Source organism: Mobula hypostoma, chromosome 14 (assembly GCF_963921235.1).
Source record: "Mobula hypostoma chromosome 14, sMobHyp1.1, whole genome shotgun sequence".
NCBI classification, from domain to species: Eukaryota; Metazoa; Chordata; class Chondrichthyes; order Myliobatiformes; family Myliobatidae; genus Mobula; species Mobula hypostoma.
This window is the reverse complement of record NC_086110.1, coordinates 2,859,578-2,878,506: the sequence shown is the minus strand read 5'-3', so window position 1 is coordinate 2,878,506 and position 18,929 is coordinate 2,859,578. Positions and strand designations below refer to the sequence as shown.

Below are 18,929 nucleotides of genomic sequence, written 5' to 3'. Positions count from 1 at the left end.
AAAAAAGACCATCAAACACCCAAGCTGCAGAGAAAAATATATATATGCTCACAAAAAAAATAACAAAATAAAAGAACCCATAAAAAATGACAGCTGAACACCTAGTGTGCAGAGAGAGGAAATAAACACACCAGGCAAGCAAACAGCATTCTGAACTAAAGTCCGCAGAGAGAATCTTGTAGTCTCAGAGAGTCCCACTGTTCAGCATAATTTGTCATGGAGCAGCAATCTGAACCGGCCTGATCCTCACCTCGGGCCCCGACACCCTGACCTTTCCAATCTGGCCCAGTGCCTGAACCTCCAACCAATCTGTTCAATTGCCCCGATGTGCTTTGGGGCCTGCAGAGCACCTTCTTGAGTCCTTTCAACCCGACCTTTCCGATTCATGCATCACTCAAGTCTCTGTCCAAACATTGGGTTCGGTCACCTCGATACACTCTGGTGTCTGAACCTCACTGCCTTGATTCGGCCTGTAACTGACCTCCCTGTTTCAGACCTGCATCCAAACATCGAATTCATTCGAATCGGTACACAATGGAGCCCAGGCCCTGCTACTTCAATTCAGCCTTCATCATGGTGCTTAAATCAATTGAATCTCAGGTGTTCCTCACGCCCGACGATGGGCCCATCACCTTGTCTCAACTCTGTTCTACAGAATTGAATTGCCTTCAAGTCCCAAAGGAAGTAACAGACTATTGCTTAAATGACCATTTGCCAGAAAAGGAGTGATTATCTAATTGCTTTTCTTATTTCACCAGCCACCAGTCATAAGTCCCTGAGGTTCACCAGCACCATCTTAAACCAGAAAGGTGGTGATGAATCAACATATAGGAGGGAGATTGAAAAATCTGTCTGAGTGGTGCCACAACAACAACCTCTCACTCAATGTCAACAAGACCAAGGAGCTGATTATTGACTTCAGGAGGAAGAAAACTGGAGGTTGAAGAGCCAGTACTCATCGGAGAATCAGAGGGGGAGAGGGTTAGCAACTTTAAATTCCTTGATGTTATCATTTCAGAGGACGTGGTACATCAGTGCAATTATGAAGAAAGTACAGCAGAAATTTGCATAGTTTCAGCATGGCATCTAAAACTTTGACAGACTTCTATAGATGCATGGTGGACAGTGTGGGCTCCACACCACACATCTTTAGGAATTCGCAAGTCTTTGGTGATGTATACTAAATCTCCTCAAATTCTTCATGTCTGGCCCACCTTTTTTCTCAATGCGTCAGTATGCTGGACCAAGGACAGATCTTCCAAGATGCTGACACAAATGAACTTGAAGCTGCTCAGCCTTTCCCCTGCTCACCATTCAGTCTGAACCGGTGTGTGTTCCCCTGATTTACTCCTTCTGAAGTCCACAACTAATTATTTGGTCTTGTCCCCCGAGCTGCTATTTCCAACACTTCTTGTTTCTATTTTCACCTTTCCACATTTTTTTAATACTCGGTTAGTATTTTTTGTTTAATTCCATGTTCAAAGATCAATTTTGATGGTCCAATTCTAAACAACACCATAACTGCCCATCTTTGGGACTGCAAACTAAAGCCCGATGATAGGCATTCTCTACTTCATAACAATTACAAATCCAATGATGGCAATTATTAAGTGATTTGGAACTTCATGGACATTTAAGTAGTCCATTTTAACATAAAGAGATTAGCTTTAATTGTCACTTGCACAAGTGAAGATTCAGCATATTATCTAAATATTTGACAAACTTATATATTGATTGTTTGCACCATGATCTAGTATGGAAACACCAATGCCCTTGAACGTGAACACCTACAAAAAGCAGTGGATTCAGCCCAGTCCATCACTGGTAAAGCCCTCCCCACAGCTGAACACACCTACACAGAGGCTGTCACAGGAAAGCAGCATCCATCATCTAGAACCCCCACCACCCGGGTGACACTCTCTCCTCACTGCTTCCATCAGGGAGAAGGTACAAGTGCCCGAAGACACACACTCAGTGTATATTAGAAACAGCTTCTTCTTTTCTATCGTCAGATTTCTGAACCAACAATGAACACTACCTCACGTTTTTGTTCTCTTTTTACACGACTTATTTAAATTAATTTTCAATATGTATCTCATTGTAATTTATAGTTTTTTCTGTATTACACTGTATTGGTGCTGCAAAACAACAAACTTCATGACATATGGAAGTACAGTAATAATGAACCTGGTTCTGATTCTGAAACTCCATGCACGACTGGACAACCTGAGGATTCCTCTCCAACTCCTTCAGCTCTATGTTGTCTTCCCATTCTGACAGGGGCTATTTTGAATGTGCATTAACACCTCATTCTCGATTCTGTATTAAAGGTACAGATAGCGGGATTGATTTTGGCATCATCAAAGTTAATGGCACTGTGAAACAGACCATCACCTTGAAGAACAAAGGCAAATATGAGATTGGATACAAGTACGTTGTTCTGTTTCGCCTCAAGATATAGTGTGATAATGAATAATAGAATTATAGATCAAAAGATAGTTGGTTCGTCGTAACTTGCCAAGGGTTGGTCTTCGTACTTGAAAGTCAATTATCTGCAGATACCAGAAATTTGAATCCAAAACAGAAAGTATTCAGGTCAGACAGTACTCTCCCCTGAGCCCCTCTGTCCCAGTGTCCGCTGTCCCCTGAGCCCCTCTGTCCAAGTGTCTGCTCAGCCCTGAGCCCCTCTGTCCCAGTATCTGCTCTCCCTTCAGCCCCTCTGTCCCAGTGTCCGCTCTCCCCTCAGCACCTCTGTCCCAGTGTCCGCTCCGCCCTCAGCCCCCCTGTCCCAGTGTCCGCTCCGCCCTCAGCCTCCCTGTCCCAGTGTCCGCTCCGCCCTCAGCCCCCCTGTCCCAGTGTCCGCTCCGCCCCGAGCCCCCCTGTCCCAGTGTCCACTCTGCCCCGAGCCCCTCTGTCCCAGTGTCCGCTCTGCCCCGAGCCCCTCTGTCCCAGTGTCCGCTCTGCCCTGAGCCCTTCTGTCCCAGTGTCCGCTCTCCCCTGAGCCCCTCTGTCCCAGTGTCCGCTCTCCCCTGAACCCCTCTGTCTCAGAGTCCGCTCTGCCCTGAGCCCCTCTGTCCGAGTGTCCGCTCTGCCCTGAGCCCCTCTGTCCCAGTATCTGCTCTCCCCTCAGCCCCTCTGTCCCAGCGTCCGCTCTCCCCTCAGCACCTCTGTCCCAGTGTTCGCTCCGCCCTCAGCCCCTCTGTCCCAGTGTCAGCTCCACCCCGAGCCCCCCTGTCCCAGTGTCCGCTCCGCCCTCAGCCTCTCTGTCCCAGTGTCCGCTCCGCCCTCAGCCCCGCTGTCCCAGTGTCCGCTCCGCCCTCAGCCTCCCTGTCCCAGTGTCTGCTCCGCCCTCAGCCCCCCTGTCCCAGTGTCCGCTCCACCCGAGCCCCCCTGTCCCAGTGTCCGCTCTACCCCGAGCCCCTCTGTCCCAGTGTCCGCTCTGCCCTGAGCCCTTCTGTCCCAGTGTCCGCTCTCCCCTGAGCCCCTCTGTCCCAGTGTTCACTCTCCCCTGAACCCCTCTGTCCCAGTGTCCATTCTGCCCTGACCTCATTGGTCCCTGCGCCCACACCCTCTGATCCCCACCGGTCCCAGTGCCCACACATCGCAGATCCCAACTGTCCCAGTGCCCGCACTTCCCAGATCCCGACTGTCCCAGTGCCCACACTCCCCAGATCCCGACTGTCCCAGTGCTCACACATCCCAGATCCCGACCGTCCCTGGGCTCACACTCCCCACATCCCGACTGTCCCAGTGCTCACACTCCCCAGATCCCGACTGTCCCAGAGTTCACACTCCCCAGATCCCACTAGTCCAAGGCCCACAATCCCCTGATCCCCATCAGTCCCAGTGCCCACACTCCCCAAATCCCAACTTTCCCAGGGTTCACACTTCCCATATCCCGACTGTTCCAGTGCCCACACTCCCCAGATTGCGACTTTCCCAGGGTTCACACTTCCCAGATCCTGACTGTCCCAGTGCTCACACATCCCAGATCCTGACTGTCCCAGTTCCCACACATCCCAGATCCTGACTGTCCCAGGGTTCACACTCCCCAGATCCCGACTGTCCCCGAGCTCACACTCCCCAGATCCTGACTGTCCCAGTGCCCACACTCCCCAGATCCCGACTGTCCCAGTGCCCGCACTTCCCAGATCCCGACTGTCCCAGTGCCCACACTCCCCAGATCCCGAACTGTCCCTGGGTTCACACTCTCCACATCCCGACTGTCCCAGTGCCCACACTCCCCAGATCCCGATTGTCCCAGTGCCCACACTCCCCAGATCCCGACTGTCCCAGTGCTCACACATCCCAGATCCCGACCGTCCCTGAGCTCACACTCCCCACATCCCGACCGTCCCAGTGCTCACACTCCCCAGATCCCGACTGTCCCAGGGTTCACACTCCCCAGATCCCACTATTCCAAGGCCCACAATCCCCTGATCCCCATCAGTCCCAGTGCCCACGCTCCCCAAATCCCAACTTTCCCAGGGTTCACACTTCCCAGATCCCGACTGTCCCAGTGCCCGCACTTCCCAGATCCCGACTGTCCCAGTGCCCACACTCCCCAGATCCCGACTGTCCCAGTGCTCACACATCCCAGATCCCGACCGTCCCTGGGCTCACACTCCCCACATCCCGACTGTCCCAGTGCTCACACTCCCCAGATCCCGACTGTCCCAGGGTTCACACTCCCCAGATCCCACTATTCCAAGGCCCACAATCCCCTGATCCCCATCAGTCCCAGTGCCCACATTTCCCTGAAACCTAATTTTCAGGAGCTATGAGGTAGCAGCTCTAGTGGTGCCATTCCTTGTTGTATTACACAGAACTCCTGAGAGTATAGACACAGTCTACTTATTCTGTCCTCACAGAATAAATTGTCCCAGCCCAGCGATCAATCTAGTGAATCGCTTTGTACTCCTCCTTACGTATGGAGAACAGACTTTTCTCGGTGCAGTCTCACCAGGACCCTTTGTAATTATTCATTAGTGCAGGGAAGTATATGGCCATGCACTTTGGAAGAAAGAATAAAGATATAGACTATTTTCTAAGTTAAGAATTCAGAGCTGCAAAGGAACATAGGAATCTTAGTGCAGGAATTCCTAAAAGTTAACTAGCAGGTTGAGTCAGTAGAGGCAAATGCAATATTAGCATTCATTTCCAGAACAATATAAACACAAGGATGTAATTCTGAGGCTTTATAAGGCATTGGTCAGCTTGCTTTGGGGGATTGTGAGCAGTTTTGGCTTCCCTATCTAAGAAAAGATGTGCTGGCATTGGAGAGGATCCGTAGCACGTTTATGAGAATAAACGCAGGAATGAAGGGGTTAATGTATGAGGAGCTCTGGGTTTGTACTCAATGGAGATTAGAAGAATGAGCGGCAAACCTTATTGAAAACATCAAATATTGAAAACCCTAGATAGAGTGGGCATGGAGAGAATGTGTCCTATAGTGTGAGAATCTAGCATCAGAATAGAAGAAGATTCACCAGATTGATTCCTGGGATGGCAGGAATTTCATATGATGAAAGACTGGATCAACTAGGCTTATACTCGTTGGAATTTAGAAGATTGAGGGGGGATCTTATCGAAACGTATAAAATCCTAAAGGGATTGGACAGGCTAGATGCAGGAAGATTGTTCCCGATGTTGGGGAAGTCCAGAACGAGGGGTCACAGTTTGAGGATAAAGGGGAAGCCTTTTAGGACCGAGATTAGGAAAAACTTCTTCACACAGAGAGTGATGAATCTGTGGAATTCTCTGCCACAGGAAACAGTTGAGGCCAGTTCATTTAAGAGGGAGTTAGATATGACCCTTGTGGCTAAAGGGATCAGGGGGTATGGAGGGAAGGCTAGTACAGGGTTCTGAGTTGGATGATCATACCGAATGGCAGTGCAGGCTCAAAGGGCCGAATGGCCTACTCCTGCACCTAATTCTATGTTTCTATCCCTTGAGAACAGAGATGAGGATTTTTTTTTTTAACCAGAATGTGGTGAATCTGTGCAATTCATTGCCAGAGATGACTGTGGAGGCCAGTTCATTAGGTATACTTGAAAGCAGAGGTTGATAGTTCTTAATTAGTAAAGGTTACAGGCAGGAGAATGGGCCTGCAAAGGAAAATAAATTAGCCATGAATGAATGGCTTAATTCAGCTCCTGTGTCTTATTGTCTAATTAACTAAAATTGTTGGATCTGAAATTGACTTTGAAGGATGTGTAATTTGCCATGTTGGAGGATGAGGTGCTGTTCATTGTGTTAATGTTGATCTTCATTGGGACAGTTTCAGACCGGGGAGTGGCACAGAGAAAGGGACAAGCAGCTGGAAACTTTGAGTCACTCCCTTGCACTCTGAGTGGAGATATTCTGTAAAGTGACTATTTGGCATTAACCGAAAAAATGTGCTAGCAAATGAGTGCATCGGAGAGTGCGATTTAGTAAGAAGGAAAAAAGGTGGGATGTGTCATCTCCTGTGATAGCATGGGAAGGTGTGTGGAAAACAATGATTATTGATGCAGATGGATAGTGAACCAGTTATCGCAGAGGAATAGTGCCTCCAAACAGCTGAAAGGATTGTTGAGCTGCTGTCTCCACTGGTAGCATTACTGTGGACTCTAAGGATCCTACTGCACTCACATCAGTTTTTTCCTTTACTTTTTCATGCCATAAAAGTTATGCTTTTTCTTTTGCAGATTTCATCTACAACCGACAAAATGTGACATGCCGGATCTGAATTCTCTGTTCAGTATTCAACCAATAAAAGGCTCTCTGTCTCCCAATGATCGTGCCAGCCATATCTACATCAGCTTCCACAGCAACATCAGCACCGAGATCAAGGATGAGCCTGTTCTCCGCTGCCAGGTAAGATCAAAGTGCTTTAGAAATTTGTGCTTTTTTCCTGGTAATTCCCATTTGTTTAAGACCACAAGATAAGGAGCAGAATTAGGCCATTTAGCCCATTGAGTCTGCTCCAATCATGGCTGATTTATTCATCCTCTCAACCCCTTTCTCCCCATAACCTTTGACACTTTTACTTATCAAGATCATATAAACTCCTCTATAAATATGCCCAATGATTCAGCCTCTACAGCCCCCTGTGGCAAAGAATTCCAGATTCACCACCCTGTGGTTGAAGAAATACCTCCTCACCTCTGTCCTAAAGGGCCATTCCTCTATTCTGAGGCTGTACCCTCTGGTCGTAGACATCCCCAATATAGGAAACATTTTCTCACGTCCACCTTAGCTAGGAATCGCCCTGCATTCTTCAAATTTCCAGAGCCCTCAAACTCTCCTCATACATTAACCCTTACATTCCCAAAATCATTCTCATGGACTTCTGGACTCCCTCTGATGCAAGCATATCTTTTCACAGATAACGATCTAAGACTGCTCACAATACTCCGGTGTGGTCTGACCAATGCCTGATAAAGCTTCATTCTTGCTTTTATATTGTATTCCTCTCAAAATGAATGCTAACATTCCATTTGTCTTCCTTATAGCCAACTAAACCTGAAAGTTAACTTTATGGAAACCTACATGAGTCCCTGTGCACCCTATGCTTTGTGTACTGTTGGGGGGAAAGTCACAGGGGATGGGTCTCTGGCACTGAGTCTGTCTCTGTGACTCAGAAGGGAAGGGGGCGAGGTGTTTTGATCTGGACTTTGTTAGTTGGGGAACAGATGGGGGTTCAGTAGGGTGAGGTGTTTTGATAAGGAATTTGTTAGTTGGGGAACAGATAGGAGGTTCTGTGGGGTGAGGTGTTTTGATAGGGAATTTGTTAGTTAGGGGGACGGATAGGGGGTTCTGTGGGGTGAGGTGTTTTGATAGGGAATTTGTTAGGTGGGGAACAGATAGGGGGTTCTGTGGGGTGAGGTGTTTTGATAGGAAATTTGTTAGTTGGGGAACAGATAGGGGGTTCTGTGGGGTGAGGTGTTTTGATAGGGAATTTGTTAGGGGAATGGATAGGGGGTTCTGTGGGCGAGGTGTTTTGATAGGGAATTTGTTAGGGGGACGGATAGGGGGTTCTGTGGGTGAGGTGTTTTGATAGGGAATTTGTTAGTTGGGGAACAGATAGGGGGTTCTGTGGGGCAAGGTGTTTTGATAGGGAATTTGTTAGGGGGACGGATAGGGGGTTCTGTGGGGTGAGGTGTTTTGATAGGGAATTTGGTAGTTAGGGGAACAGATAGGGGGTTCTGTGGGGCGAGGTGTTTTGATAGGGAATTTGTTAGGGGGACGGATAGGGGGTTCTGTGGGCGAGGTGTTTTGATAGGGAATTTGTTAGGGGAATGGATAGGGGGTTCTGTGGGCGAGGTGTTTTGATAGGGAATTTCTTAGGGGGATGGATAGGGGGTTCTGTGGGGTGAGATGTTTTGCTAGGGGGACAGATGGGGGGTTCTGTGGGGTGAGGTGTTTTGATAGGGAATTTGGTAGTTAGGGGAACAGATAGGGGGTTCTGTGGGGTGAGATGTTTTGATAGGGAATTTGTTGGGGGACGGATAGGGGGTTCTGTGGGCGAGGTGTTTTGATAGGGAATTTCTTAGGGGGATGGATAGGGGGTTCTGTGGGGTGAGATGTTTTGCTAGGGGGACAGATGGGGGGTTCTGTGGGGTGAGGTGTTTTGATAGGGAATTTGGTAGTTAGGGGAACAGATAGGGGGTTCTGTGGGGTGAGATGTTTTGATAGGGAATTTGTTGGGGGACGGATAGGGGGTTCTGTGGGCGAGGTGTTTTGATAGGGAATTTGGTAGTTAGGGGAACAGTTAGGGGGTTCTGTGAGGTGAGGTGTTTTGAAAGGAAATTTGTTAGGAGGACAGATAGCGGGCTCTGTGGGCGAGGTGTTTCGATAGGGAATTTGTTAGTTACGGGAACGAATAGGGCGAGAATAAGATTCCCTTGGGTACAATGCCTCCCAAGTACCAGGCTCCGGGACATCTTAAATCGAGTCCTCAGCATCCTTAACTGGGAGGGTGAACATCCAGAGATTGTGGTCCATGTGGATACCAATGACATGGATAGAATGAGTGAGGAGTTTCTGTATAGGGAGTTCAGGGAGTTAGGTGCTAAGTTGAAGGGCAGGACCTCCAGCGTTATGATCTAAGGATTGCTACCCATGCCACATGCTAATGAGGCCAGAAGTGGGAAGATTATACAGTTTAATACATGGCTAAGGAGTTGGTGTAGGAAGGAGGGCATAAAATTTTTGGATCATTGGGCTCTCTTCCAGGGAAGGTGGAACCTATACAGAGGGGACGGTTTTCACCTGAACTGCAAGAAGACTAGTATCTTAGTGGGAAGGTTTGTTAATGCTGCATGGTGGGGTTTAAATTAGAATTACAGGGGGATGGGAACCAGAGTACCAGAACAGTTGTGGAGAGGTTGTGGAGGCAGATGTTGGTAAGAGTCAAAGTCGGAGATCAGAATCTCAGCAAGTGAGCGTGTGACACTGGATTTGCTGTTAGGGAATGAATCAGGGTAGATGACAAATTTGTGTAGGGGAACACATAGTATCCAGCGACCACAATGGTATTAGTTTCAAAGTGAATATGCATATTCCTGACGAAGGGTCTCGGCCTGAAACGTCGACTGCACCTCTTTCTATAGATGCTGCTTGGCCTGCTGCGTTCACCAGCAACTTTGATGTATGTTGCTTGAATTTCCAGCATCTGCAGAATTCCTGTTGTATGCATAAAGATAGGTTTGGTCAGCAGGTTGAGATTCTAAATTAGCGAAATGCCATTTATATCAGAAATGATCTGGCAAGTGTGGATTGGGACAGGTTGTTCTCTGGCACAGGTGTAATTGGAAAGTGGGAGTCCTTCAAAAGCAAAATTTTGAGAGTACAAAGCTTGTATGTGCCTGTCAGAATAAAAGGTAAAGATAACAAGTGTAGGAAACCTTGGTTTTCAAGAGACATTGAGGCTCTCAGGAAGAGAAAGAAAGAGGTGCATAACAGATATAGGCAAGTAGGAACAAATGAGGTGCTTACGGAGTACAAGAAATGCTAGAGAACACTTAAGTAAATCATGAAGGCTAAGGGAAGGTATGTTAAGGGTGAAAGGTGAGAAGTTTAAGGGGACATGAGGGGAAACTTCACTCAGAGGATCGTGAGACTGTGGAATAAGCTGCTGGCACAAGTGGTACATGCGAGATTGATTTCAACATTTAAGGGAAGTTTGGATAGGTACTTGGATAGTAGGGATATGGAGGGCTATGGTCCCAATGTAGGTTGCTGGGAGTAGCAGTTTAAATGGCTTTGGCATGGGCTAGATCAGGCAAAGGGTCTGTTTCCGTGCCGCTCTCCGCTGACTCTATGACCTCTGATTTCTGAATTTTCTTCCTGTTTAGAAAATAGTCTGTGCCTTTATTCCTTCTACCAAAGTGAAAGAAAGTGCACTTCCCTGCAGTATATTCCATCTGCCACTTCTTTAATCTTTCTCTTAATCTATCTAAGTCCTTCTGCAGTCTCCCTACTTCCTCAACACTACCTGTTGCTCCACCTATCATCTGCAAACACGGCCACAAAGCCATCGATTCCATCACCCAAATCATTGACGTATAATACGAAATAAAGCAGTCCCAACATTGACCCCTGCAGAACACCACTAGTCATCAGCAGCCAATCAGAAAAGGTCCCCTTTATTCCCACACTTTGCCTCCTGCCAGTCAGCTAATCTTTCATCCATTCTAGTACTTTTCTATAATACCAGCCTAATGTGCGGCACCTTGTCAAAGGCCTACCTGAAAATCCAAGTAAACAACATCCTTTAACTCTCCTTTGTCTATCTTGCCTGTTCTTTCCTCAAAGTAATCCAACAGATTTGTCAGGCAAGATTTCTCCTTAAGGAAATCATGCTGACTTTGGCGTATTTTATCACGTGCTTCTAAGTACCCTGAAACCTCATCCTTAATAATGGACTCTATTAATTGTAATACAACTTTAACTGTTGTATTTCTGAGAATTTTTGTGCTTGCTCCACTTCCCAATCAGACAGTTGTCTCAGTAACTAGGTAACTGACAGCAGTCCATTTGGATTTATAGATACAGTAACCTATAATACTAAATGAATGAGAAATGAACCATTTGTGAGTCATTTTCCCTTTATGAGCACAGGTGATTGAACCTAGCCTGGGTGAAGGAGGAGAGATCATTGCCAGTATTCCAGTGAAAATCTCCAGCCATGCTGTCTTCAGTACCTACCAGATACTACCTGCGAGAGTGGTTAACTTTGGCATAGTGCTGGTGGGTGGCCGCAGAAGTCGAACCTTCATACTTGAGAACACTGGTGAATTTGACTTCAAATACTTTATCTTCAAAATGCCTGTCATGCCATCACATCAGTCAAAGAAGAAGTAAGCAATGTTTCTACAAGTGATTCTCAGAGTGGAACTGGGTGAACATACTACCAGTTTCATCAAAAACTTCTCTGTAGTCTTTTTTGAACTCCAGTGGGAGTCTCTCTCATAATTATAAGGTGTCACAACTAGTTTTGGTGGCTATATATTCAGATGATGATCCTGGCTGGGATTCTCTAATCATCCGCTAGTGATTCCTATGTCCCAAAATTGGCAGCAGATTAGCAAAGAGACCTAGACCTTGGTTCAGTTTCTGTCACATTTTCAGATGCAATTATCAGTTTTACCTGACCATTTCTGGATGAAATCACACCTACTGTGAACAAAAAAATTCAAGCTGCTGAGGAAACTTAGTGGGTCAGGCAGCATCCACGGAGTCAGTGGGATGGCTGATGTTTCTGGTTGAGACTGCATCAGAACTGAGAGTACAGAGAGGGGATGGCTGGTGTAAAGAGGTGAGAGAGAGGAGTGAAACAGGTTGGTAGGTGATAGGTGGATGCATGCGAGGTGAGGGATGAACGGCAGGTGGAATCAAGTTGGGGTGGGAATGGGGGGACAAAGTTTGGGTGGTGATTGGTGGAACCAGATGACATGCAGGATGCTGGGCAGATGGAGCCAGTATGGGGGTTAGGGAGGGAATTTAAGTGACAGGAAGGTGATAGGAACTGGATGGGAGCAGATAGGAAGTGTAGGCCAGGGGAAGAGAAACCCAGGTGCTGTTGGTAATTCTCTGCACAATCGATCCTAATGCACCTGGTCCTTGTAGGCTTAATGACAGTATTACACATGCACCACCTATTTCCTCTACCAACGCAAGAAAAGCATATATAGAATTGTACAAAAAGAACAGAATTAAGGCAAGAAAACTAGAGTCTGTTGTGGTGTAAAGTGGTTGCAAATGATCATTATGTCATTATCCTGAAGAGGTGATTAGGGTTGTACTGGTTGGTTCAAGCTCAGGGTGGGTGTAGGGGGTTTGTCCACATTGCCGGTCATTTGCCTTAGCCAGCACTGGCTGGAAGAATAGATTCCTCTACTTCCCTGATTCTTAGGTTCACTATCCACAGGCCCAATATGTACAAATTGTTCCTCATGCTTGACAGAATACACCTGAAGGCCCAAGAGCCCTGCATGAAACAGGAGCTGAGTTTAACTATCGCCTCTGGAGTGAACTCTGCTCTTTCTATTACAGTGAGCTTGTGACCAATAGTTCCTAGCAATGTGCATGATGTTATGCAAAGAGGACTTGGTCAGTGTAAGAAGAACTCTGCCACCTTCATCAATGTGACACTTCTCTGGGTCCCACAACAACCACCCACTGCTTCTCTGAAGCAGAGTGTAAAACAGGCTCATCTCAATGTCATTAGGAGCATTAGCTTATTCCAACCAGCTTGAATCTCATAAGCCATTGCCCAAGCCTTTAACTGTTTACAGTGCATTCCTGGTACTGAGAGAAAGAAAACCTGTTCTACTTATTTTCTCATCATAACAACTGCATCGAACATACAGCATTAAAACAAGAGTCAGTCTATGTCCATGCCAGGTTTTATGCTGTTCCCCAATAACAAGAGTTCAGAGGCCTGGGAAGAGAACAGGGGATGGTGTTAGGAGAGTAATAATGTCATACAGCTTGACAAGCACAGCTGGAAAAGGTGGTGGAAAGTTATGTGGAAAAGGAACAAATAGAAATAAAATTGCTGAGCCAAGAGTAAAGAGCAACAAAGTAAAACTAAATGGTATTATCAGAACAGGCCTGAACTCAACGGAGAATTATTTACAACAACGTTTGGATGTATGATGTGATGCAAACCTTTTTTCACTTTTCTGGGTTACAGTATCAGTGCCTTAAAGTTTGGAAAGGCCAATGACAGATCAAGTTCAGTGCGATCCAATGGAGTGCAGAAACAGAAGGAACAAATGGCTCAGGTTAGTCAATGCCCGGTGCCGAGGATCCAGTTTCAAATTGCTGGGGAAAGTATTTGCCATACTTGTACTTCAGGCAGGCTAATCCCTGATTTTGGCACAGAAACAGAAAATACTGGAAACCCATACAAGGCAGGGACACCCTGAAAGTGAACGGAACAGGTTTTGGGAGTTGGCCTTTTATGGAAAACATGTGAACTGCACTTAAAATGGGATAGCAGAAAGGGACGATCTGGGTGAGTGAACCCCTGCCAGTGCTCACAAATGTAAGGCTAGGAGGGACCTGGGTCCAGCTGTCAGCAGGAATGGGACTATAGGTCTATGGGAGCAGCGGGCAGAATTCATTCTGAAGAGAAGCTTGCAAGCAGATAAAAAAGAAAGAATCTGGTTGTGGCAGAGCTGAACCCGATGAAATCATTCTGAGAGGCAACAGTCAAGGGGTGCAGCAGGGAGCTAGGATGACTCTTGGTTTAGTTTTCCTTGGCTCTGAATTGGCAGCATTTGGACAGCTGATCATTTTCAGTAAGTTAACGTGGCAAAATCCATCCTGGAATTAATCTTGCCACTGTCCTGCTGCAGATTCGACCACTTAAGTCATCTGACTTCAATATTTTACATTTTCAAGTATCGGTGCTCCTTACAGCATTTCTACTTCAGATTGTATCAGCGTAGGATGTACTTATTCAACAGCAGCTCTCATAGATTCCCTGTACTGTTCAATACAGAGATTCAGTCATGAGGTGACCAAGATTGGGACCTGTGTTCATTGAAAACTAGGTAGAATAAATCAGATTTTGAACAACACAGAAACAGGTCTTTTGGCTCTATTGTTCATACTGACCAAAGTGCCTTCCGAATTGAGAGCCATTTGTCTGTATTTGGATCATATCCCTCTAAACTTTTCCTATCCATGTGCCTGTTCAACATCACAAAGCATAGGGGTCCTAGAACAGACCCCTGTGGAATGCCATTAGTCGCGGACTTCCAGGCAGAATACATCCATTTACAACCACCCTCTGCCTTCTGAGGTGTAGCTAATTCTAAGTGTACTCAGCCAAGTTTTCCTGGCTCCTATGCTTTCTGAATTTCTCAGTGAGTTTACCATGGGGAACACTGGCAAACACCTCACGCCATATCCACCACATCCATCACTCAACCTTCTTTAATTTGTTTTGTCACTTCCTCAAAAAAGTCAGTCAGACTCGTGAGGCATGACCTGTCCCTCATAAAGCCATCTGTATGCTTCTCCAAATGCTCATAAATCCTGTCTCTAAGAATCCTCTCCAATATTCTGCTTACTCTGTCTTATGACAGAATATGCTGACCTCAGATGAAGAGAATGAGAAATGAAATTTGACATTCTGTAAGTGCTTGATGGGGTAGCTATGAGAATGTTGCTGAACTCAGATGTCAAAGGAAGATTCAGGTGTTTGTTCAGGACTGCGACAAGGAGGAGTTTCTGCTCCCTAAGGGTTGTGAATCTTTCGGATTCTTTACCCCAGAGGGATGGGGATGTTAAATCCTTAAGTATGGTCAGGGCTAAGATGAATGAATTTTTGTAAAGGAAATATGGCAGGAAAAAGGATAAAGATCAGATCAGCCATAATTTTATTGAATGTTGGAATAGGTGCACCCTACTCCTGCTCTTATTGCTAATGTTCTTGTCCCTACACGGTCCAACACCTTCAGTTGTAAATGTGTTATTTACACTTGCAGTTAAATGGGAACTCTTCTGTTCACTCGCTGCACATGGCAACACATCACCATTCTTTCACTGAAATGCCTCGACCTCCTAGGCCATTGTGATTGTACCTTCACCTAATCTCCTGCACCGGATTAAGTCATAGAGTCACACAGCATGGAAGCAGGTCTTTCAGCCCAACTCATCTAAGCCAACCAAGTTGCCTTTCTGAGCTAGTGCTACTTGCTTGAGACTGACCCATATCCCTCTGAACTTTCCTGTCCACGTACTTCTTTTAAGCATCACAATTGTACCCACTTCTACCACCACATCTGGCAACATACCATATACTCAACACATCCTCTGGCAACTTGTTCCATATAGCCACCACCCTCCTGCCTTAAGCTTATGACTCAGCATGGGCTCAAATTTAGAGAAATGGTATGAAAACAAGGATGCACATATCCTTGAGATGAACAGTTTGAACATTGTTGTGAGGCAGTTGTGTGCTTTATTCTCAGTTTCTGTTTTGCCTTCCAGGCACGTTTGACTGTTGGAATGTTCACTGTCTTCCCTGGTTATGGTGTGGTTTCTCCTGGAGTCCAGCAGGCCATCACAGTGGAGTGCTCTGGAGATCAGATTGGGAAGCATGAAGAGATCTTGGGTATTGACGTTACTGACCGGGATCCAAAAGACAATCCCTCTGGTATTCCTTACTGGTTGGTCATCGAATGCTGTGCACCAAGTACGTTCAGACACGGCGAAGATCAGCAACAAACTATAATATCTTACATTTATGGGGAATCAAATGAAATTAAATATTTAAGTCTATAAAGAGATATCATGACAGATTCTCAAAAGGTTAAAAATAATCACAGTACAAATAAAGTGTTCCAGCTGCAGAGAAAGGGCAGTGTGATAGGCAATATGGTGTAAGGTCACAATGAGGAAGATCAATAGTCTGATAACAGCGGGATAGAAGCTGTTCTTGAGCCTGCTGGTACACACTTTCAGAATTTCATATCTTCTACCTGACTGGAGAGGGGAGAAGAGAGAATGCCTGAGATGGGTAGGGTCTTTGATTATGCTGACTACTTCACTGAGACAGCGAGAAGTGTAGAGACAGGCGACAGGCTATGGAGGGGGGGCTGCTTTCTGTAACGTGTCCACAATTTTCATATCTTTTAAGCAGTGTCTTGGAGAATGAAGGAGATTGAGAGGTGTTAGGAGAAAAGTTGAGAGCTTAGATCTTACGTAGCTGAGAGCACAGAACCTGTGGTCAATGTAGAAAGTTGGCACGCACAGAGATCTAGGACTGAAGCAGCATAGTCTATGAAATATCAAGCTTCCTACCCTAGCCCAATGAACGCTGCTGGTAATAGTCCACCATCTACAAAGCTTATGTCAGGAGTGTGAAGGAACATTCTCCACTTAATTGGATCAGTGCAGCTTCAACAAGAAGCTTGAATTGTACAGCTCAACACAGTACAGAACATAGCAGCTCTTTTGCTAAAGCATTCCATTCACAATCACTCAGTCCACCACGGACACTCTGTGGCAGCAGTTTGTTCCATCTACAGGATGCTCAGCAACAACACACTACGCCAGCAAGTTCCAAACCCTCCATTTTATCAGCAAGGTGAACAAGGGCAGTAAAAGCAGGGAACACCACTACACTACAAAAAGGTATTTAATAAGGTAACCACTATAGGAAGTGTTATGTACCCCGTAACTGGGTTGCCAAACCAGCAGAAATGGACCGCTCGTTGGAGTCTGGATTACTAGGAACTAATAAAGTTTTATTAAAGAAATAAGTAACACAGTACTCTAATCGTAAGGATATAAATGTGACAGGTTAGCAATGATAATACACACATGTACATAGAACTAGGGTAATAGGAATCAACCAAGCTCTATCGCAGTCTAGGGGTAAAATGATCAGTCTTAAGTGACACAGAGTTCAGTTCAGCTTAGTGCAGTTCACAGTAATCGCTGTTGTGCTGTTGGAGAGAGAGAGAGAGAGAGAGAGAGGGGAATGCAAATTTGATTCAAGCAGACCTTTGATGTTCTTCGCAGTTGGCTTTCGGGCGGACCTTTTTATGTCTTCTATCCGCTTTCGGGTGGACTCTTTTATGTCTTCTATCCTGCTGTGGTCACCGACTGTGACCCCTCCGTTCCGGATATGACCATTCTTCCACAGTGAACCCGGCACCCAGGCAAAGGCGGACACACACACCAGGTTCCCACCGATCGTACCTTTTCACCCTGTGAGTCTATGGTCGATTCCTGCGAACCGGACCTCCAAACACTCACCAACTTGTGGGGGCACACCGTTCTTCCAGGGTCTCATTATCTCGTGATCTCGTGGTGTGTGTCATGCCTTAGCGAACCTGTTCTTTTTATCCCCCTGCTGGGGTATCGCCTGTCCATCAAATTTCAAACAGTTCAGGTTCAAAGCAACCGGTCTGTCAATATTCTGAATTGTGTTTCTTTTCCATTATCTCTCTCTCCTCTCTCATTAACATTTTGAACGTTTCTCCATTGTCTCCCTTATCTCTCTCATTAGCATCAATCATCTGATAACTTGGTTTGGCGTCACACCCTTAACCCTTCAAAGGATTTTTACCGGGGTAAAAATTATGGGCGTGAATATATTATTAGATATACACTAATATACAGGGTCATTAGCTATTCCGCTAATACAGAGAACTTAAAGTTTTCAACACCTTGACAGACAGTCAGCAATCACATTGTCCGTTCCTTTTATATGTTTTATTTTAATATCAAATTCCTGTAAGACCAGGCTCCAACTTAGCAACCTTTTGTTTTTATCCTTCATAGTGGCCAAAAGCACTGATGGGTTGTGATCAGTGTAAATTATCAGTGGTTTCCATGCCGGACAAATATAACAAAGGTCATCCCACACAAACTTCGCATTCTTTCGCAAAAGCTTAGTAAGAGGGAGGGTAATATCCGCAAAGTTTTTGCAAAACTTCCGATAGTACCCCACCATCCCCAAGAACCTTCTCAGGGCTCTCTTGTCTGTCGGAGTGGGAACTTTAGAGATAGCCCGCACCTTAGCCTGCATCGGTGCCAGCTGCCCCTGTCCTATCACAAATCCCAGATAAGTGACTTTCGCATGGCCAAATTCACTTTTTGCGAGGTTCACTGTCAGGCTGGCTTCAAGCAGCCATTTAAAGAGATCCTCTACTGCCACAATGTGCTCCTCCCACGTGTCACTCCAGACCACTAAATTGTCAGTATACGCTTCTGCATTCTTTAGCCCTTTTGTCACTGAATTAATCATCCTATAGGTGTGTTCTTTACTAGGCTGACCTGATGTGACAACAATACCATGTACTGGCTCGTTGCATCGCCTTGGGACATCTGGACATACGTCTGCATCCGGTTAATTAGCTTTCTCAGCGGCTCGCTCTGTTCGGGGGTTAAGGGAGAGACCTTATCAGCAAAGTTGGCCAAAACAATAGAGTTCTCCCATCTGGTCGGCACCATACTTATCTTTTCAAAATGGGGTTTTCCCTTATCAGGTGGCACCCTAGCCTCGTTAATTTTCGTGATAACACCGACTAGGTCTGCTTGCTTATCGTGGCAAGCTGTTAACATATCAATAGACTGTAACTGTGTCGGCTCACGTCTACAATACTCAATAATATCCTCCCTCATGCTCGGCCAGTAAAACTCTTTCATAATTCTATCAACTATCTTCCTCACCCCAAAATGTCCACCGAGGGGTATCTTGTGAGCCAGGTTAAAAATCTCGTTCCTATAAATTTTCGGCACTACCACCTGGTGCACCACCCCCCTACGGGCACGGTGCTTGGTCTCCATTTCCTCATTAGTACTCCCCCTTTCACCGACACTAATCCAACCGAAATAAACTTCTCGCGCCCTTCCTGAACTCTATCAGACCTCTTCTCCCCTAGCGATTTGTTTGCCCGCTCAATACAGCCAGTCGG

At 46.1% G+C, this 18,929-nt stretch overlaps 1 protein-coding gene across 1 annotated transcript in view; it reads left to right on the top strand.

Annotated features, from left to right (window-relative positions):
• Positions 1–18,929, top strand: part of hydin (HYDIN axonemal central pair apparatus protein) — a 977,428-nt gene that overhangs the window by 727,164 nt on the left and 231,335 nt on the right. Inside the window, exons 55-59 of the mRNA XM_063066586.1 lie at positions 2,331–2,430; positions 6,690–6,858; positions 11,107–11,345; positions 13,184–13,274; positions 15,493–15,697. Of these exons, the coding sequence (XP_062922656.1) occupies positions 2,331–2,430; positions 6,690–6,858; positions 11,107–11,345; positions 13,184–13,274; positions 15,493–15,697 (804 nt within the window). The remainder of the gene's footprint in view (positions 1–2,330; positions 2,431–6,689; positions 6,859–11,106; positions 11,346–13,183; positions 13,275–15,492; positions 15,698–18,929) is intronic.